Consider the following 5,204-nt stretch of genomic DNA (forward strand, 5'->3'; position numbering starts at 1 on the left):
AAAAGGGAGGGGGAGAGAGTAGTTAATTTTACTAGAAACAGAGGATCTTAGGAACACCAAGGGAGAAGAGCAAAAGAGGAATGTGGGACCCTATCCAGAGAAGCAGTGACACTAGATATGGAGGCAGAGATGAGGACATGGAGAGAGGGAGCAGCTGAGAACTCTAAATTCATGGAAAGAGAGGGACTGAGAGCTGGCGGCCAGAAGGCAGGCTTGCAGAATGTGCCATTCAGTGGTTTAAATTATTATATATGCCTGAGTGTTTAAATAAATAAAAAAAAAGAGCTAAAATGAATAGTGAGAAATACTATTAACTGATGATACATGGAGGAGATTATAATCATTGTAATGAAATAAGGAGCTCTGGTGGCGTAGTGGTTACGAATCAGGCTGCTAACCTCAGGGTCAGCAGCTCAAAACTACCAGCTGTTCCGCGGGAGAAAGATGAGGCTTTCTGCTCCCATAAAGATTTACAGCCTCAGAAACCCTATACAGGATCACTGTGAGTCGGAACCGACTCCACGGCACATAATAACAACAACAACGAAACGAAGTATATGATTTGTTGAATGTAAAACTTATGATCTTCCTGTCAACTTTCACTCAATTCACAATAAAAACTTCAATGACAACAACAAATATTCAAATTTAAAGCTCATGGAAAGATGCTCCATGTTTTTGGATTAGAATACTTAATATTGTTAAAGATGCTAACACTATCCAAAATGGTCCATAGATTCAATGCAATCTCTCAATTCAATGCAAAAAAAAAAAATTTCAACAGCTTTTCTTTTACAGAAATGGGTAAGTGGATCCTCAAATTCATATGTAATTGCCAAGGGTCTCAATCTTGAAAAAACAAGAACAAAGTAGAAGGAATGATCCTTTCCAACTTCAAAATGTATAATAAAGCAATTTTGATTTATAGTTGTGATTTATATTTTGATTTGTAGGTATGATTCTGGTATAATGATAGAAATATAGAAGGAACACTGGTGGTGCTATGGGTTAAAAATTGTGCTGTTAATCACAAACTGCTCCATGGAAGAAAGATGAGGCTGTCTTTTCCCATAAATATTTATAGCCTCAGAAACTCTATATAGGGTCACTAAATGTCAGCATTTACTCAATGCCAGTAAATTGTGTGTGTGTGTTTTAATGTAGACCAGTGGAATAGGATTGAAAGTCCAGAAATAAACCCATTCGTCTATGGCCAATTGATTTTTGACACGGATGTTAAATCTACTCAGTGGGTAAAGACTAGTCACTTCAATAAATGATGCTGAGAAAACAAGATTTCAATGTGCTAAAGGATGAAATTGGATCTATTCTTCACAACTTATTTTAAAAATTACCTCAAAATGGATCAATGACCTCAATATAACTAAAACCATAAAACTTGTAGAATAAAACATCAGAGTAAATCTTCAAGATCTTGTTTTTGACAATGGGTTCTTAGATATAATACCAAAAGCATGATCAATTAAAAAATAGATAAATTGACTACACCAAAGTTTAAATTTTTGTGCATTTTGAGGACGCTTCGAAACTACCAGCCGCTCCGCGGGAGAAAGATGAGGCTTTCTACTCCCGTAAAGATTTACACCCTCGGAAACCCTGTACAGGGTCGCTATGGGTCGGAGTCGACTCGACAGCACATAACAACAACAACATCAAGAAAGTGAAGAGATAACCTACAAAATGGGGAAAATATTTCTTAACTGTATAACTGCTAAGAGTTTAATCTTCAGATTATATAAAGAACTTCTACAACTTAAAACAAAACAAAACAAAAAGTAAAACCAATTTTAAAAATGGGAAAGAACTTGAATAGATATTTCTCCAAAGAAGATATACAAATGGGCCAATGGGCACATTAAAAAAATCTTATGTACTAGGGTTAAGAACTCAACCCATATTTTGGGAGCACACAATTCAGTCTACAATGCTGTGTTGTTGTTGTTAGGTGCTGTCGAGTGAGTTCTAACTCATAGTGACCTTATGCACGGCAGAACCAAACACTATCAAGTCCTGTGCCGTCCTCTCAATTATTGTTACTGAGCCCATTGCTGACGCCACTGTGCCAATCCACTTTGTTGGGGACCTTTCTCTTTTTCTTTGACCCTACACTTTACCAAGCATGATGTCCTTCTCCAGAGGTTGATCCCTCCTGATAACATGTCTGAAGTATGAGTGTCGAAGTCTCACCATCCTGGCTTCCAAGTAACATTCTTGGCTGTACTTCCTCCAATACAGATTTGTTTGCTCTTCTGGCAGCCATGGTACTGTCAATATTCTTTGCCAACACCATATTCAAATGCATCAATTCTTCTATGATCTTCCTTATTCATTGTCCAATTTTCACATGCATATGAGGCTATTGAAAATACCATAGCTTGGGTCAGGCACACCTTAGTCCTCAAACTGATATCTTTGCTCTTGAGCACTTTAAAGAGGTCTTGTGCAACAGATTTGCACAGTGCAATATGTCATTTGATTTCTTGGCTGCTGCTTACATGAATTTCAATTATGGATCCAAGCAAAAGGAAGTCTTTGACAACTTCAGACTTTTCTCCACTTTGCCATGTTATTTATTGGTTCAGTTGTGAATATTTTTGTTTTCTTTACATTGTAGTGCAATCCATACTGAAAGCTGAAGTCTTTGATCTTCATTAGTAAGCACTTTAAGTCCTCTTTGCTTATAGCAAGCCGTTACATCATCTGCATATCACAGGTTTTTAATCAATCTTCCTCTAATCCTGATGTCATGTTCTTCTTCATGTTATCTGGCTTCTCAGATTATTTACTCAGCATGCTGATTGAATAAGTATGATGAAATAATACAACCCTGGTGCACACCTTTCCTGGTTTTAAACCATTGAATACTACTTTGTTCTGTTCTCACAACTGCCTCTTGGTCTATATTTAGGTTCCTCATACGTGCAAGTAAGTGTTCTGGAATACCCATTTTTCACACCACAACACTATAAAGCCCAGCAATTCTACCTACTTCTAGTTGTATATCCAAGAGGCTTGAGAGCAGGGGCTCAAACAGATAATTTGCACATCAATGTTGATTGAAACACTGTTCATAAGAATCAAAGGTGGAAACAATCCAAGTGTCCATCAACAAATGAATAAACAAAGTATGTTATATACATATAATACAATAGAACATCTTTCATTTTATGGGTGCACCTTGAAAACATTATACTGAGTAAAAAAGTCAGGACACAAAAGAACAAATATTATGGTTCTACTTATATGAAATATTTAGGATAGGCAACTGCATACAGATAAACATTTATTAGTGGTTTTTATCTGTGGTTACCAGATTCTGGGAGAATGGAGAGGTAGGGAACTATTGTTAGTTAAAGAGGTTCTGAGTATGTCTTTAGGTTGATGAATATATTTTGGAAATGAGTAGAGGTGATGGCTATACAACACAGTGAATGTAAATAGTGTCATTGAATTGCAGATTTAAAATTGACTAACATGGCAATTTTTATTATATTTATTTTACTACAGTAATAATAATAAAAAAGATAGCCAGTTTATTGTCAAACATAGAATTACTGATTAATGTATTTCTCTTCTAATTTTTATAGGACATTTCTATTCAACTGAATGACATATTGTGCAATGTGACACGGATAATAAATCGCTATACTGTTGATCAGAGCTTGGTCTTTGGAAAGAGAGCCTCCATTGTAGAATATAACAGAAACCAGAGATCCAATTTTATGGAACGAATATCTACTTTTTCTCATACTCTTGAAGTTAGAGAAAAGATTCTTGCTCAAATCCTGGCCTGGCTGGAAGAATGGAGTAAGTTTCCAGAAATGGTTCAAAGGAAAGTCACAAGTTAATGAAAAAGCTAGAGACAGAATCTATAAGTAAAATCTGAAGGATTAGACAGACTAAAGAAGAAAAGACTAAGGTTATTCAGAACACTATTCAGAAGATGTCCTCTTTTCAGTTGTTATTGAGTGCCATTGAGTTGGTTCCAATTCATAAGGTTGGACCCTGTATAGGGTTTCTGAGATCTAGTAAGGATAAGAGAAATATAGTCTTGCTTGGAGTCCTGGTGTGGCACTGTAGGATAAGCACTAGACTGCTAACCACAAGGTTGGCGAGTCAAACCCACCATCTGCTCCTAGGGGCCCTAAGAGTTGGAACTCACTCAACAGCACACAACAACAACTCCTTTCTCTAGAATGTATTGTTGTTGTTGTTATGTGCAGTTGAGTCAGTTCTGACTCATAACAGACCCTGCAAACAGTATGAAATCAGGTCATATCATTTGGGAAGGGAGTCCCTGGTGTGGCGCTGTGGGTTAATGTGCCAGACTGCAAAGCCATTTGAACTAAAAGGTTGGTGGTTCAAGTGCACCAGCTGCTCCTTGGAAACCCTATACATGGTCACTATGAGTCAGAATTAATTCCATGACACTTAACAACAACAACAAATTTGGGAAGGGTATGTTGTTTGGGCAGGAAACAATTCAAAATATTATTTCCTGCCCAAATAACATACCCTTCCCAAATTTCCTACTGCCTGCATCCTAACTACCCAAGTTCCTACTGCCTGCATCCTAACTACTCAAGTTAGGATGCAGGCAGTAGGAACTTTTACTTAGCACCTAGAAAAGTACATGACAGAGTAAATATGGGTGGAATGAAAGAATATAAGAATATTTTAAAATAAGCATCTCTTTCAGTTACAAGAAAGCTCATGTAAATTATTGAACAACTTACCAAAGGAGTTCACTGGGGTTTTGATTCCCAATAGTAAAGCACATGCTTACATTATAGATAACTGTTTGTCTTGTTATAGTTCCTTGAAGTCAGGGAAATAAACCAAATTGATACTTTTTAATCTGATTCATGACTTTATGTCCAACACTTATTGTTTAGCCTTCTATTCAAAATCTCCTCCTCTTTAATTTTTTCACAAAAGAAATCCTCCAAATAGCAAAAACAGCAAGACCCCAATACTGAAGAAAAAAGTCCAAGGTGCATAGAATAAATTTGTAAAGAGAAAGGCACTAGGAATTGATGGAATGAAAATTGAAATCTTTCAAAAAAGTGAAGCGGCACAGGAGGCACTCACTCATCTCTGCCAAGGAATGTGGAAGACAACTATCTGGCCGACTGATTGGAAGAGATCCATATTTGTGCCCATTCCAAAGAGAGGTGACCCAA

At 36.8% G+C, this 5,204-nt stretch overlaps 1 protein-coding gene across 1 annotated transcript in view; it reads left to right on the plus strand.

Moving 5' to 3' along the window:
* The window catches only part of FAM186A (family with sequence similarity 186, member A), a 73,623-nt gene that overhangs the window by 28,276 nt on the left and 40,143 nt on the right, over nt 1–5,204 (plus strand). Inside the window, exon 2 of the mRNA XM_006870138.1 lies at nt 3,609–3,828. Coding sequence (XP_006870200.1) covers nt 3,609–3,828 — 220 coding nt within the window. The remainder of the gene's footprint in view (nt 1–3,608; nt 3,829–5,204) is intronic.

Source organism: Chrysochloris asiatica, unplaced genomic scaffold (genome assembly GCF_000296735.1).
Source record: "Chrysochloris asiatica unplaced genomic scaffold, ChrAsi1.0 scaffold00138, whole genome shotgun sequence".
In the NCBI taxonomy this organism is placed as follows: Eukaryota; Metazoa; Chordata; class Mammalia; order Afrosoricida; family Chrysochloridae; genus Chrysochloris; species Chrysochloris asiatica.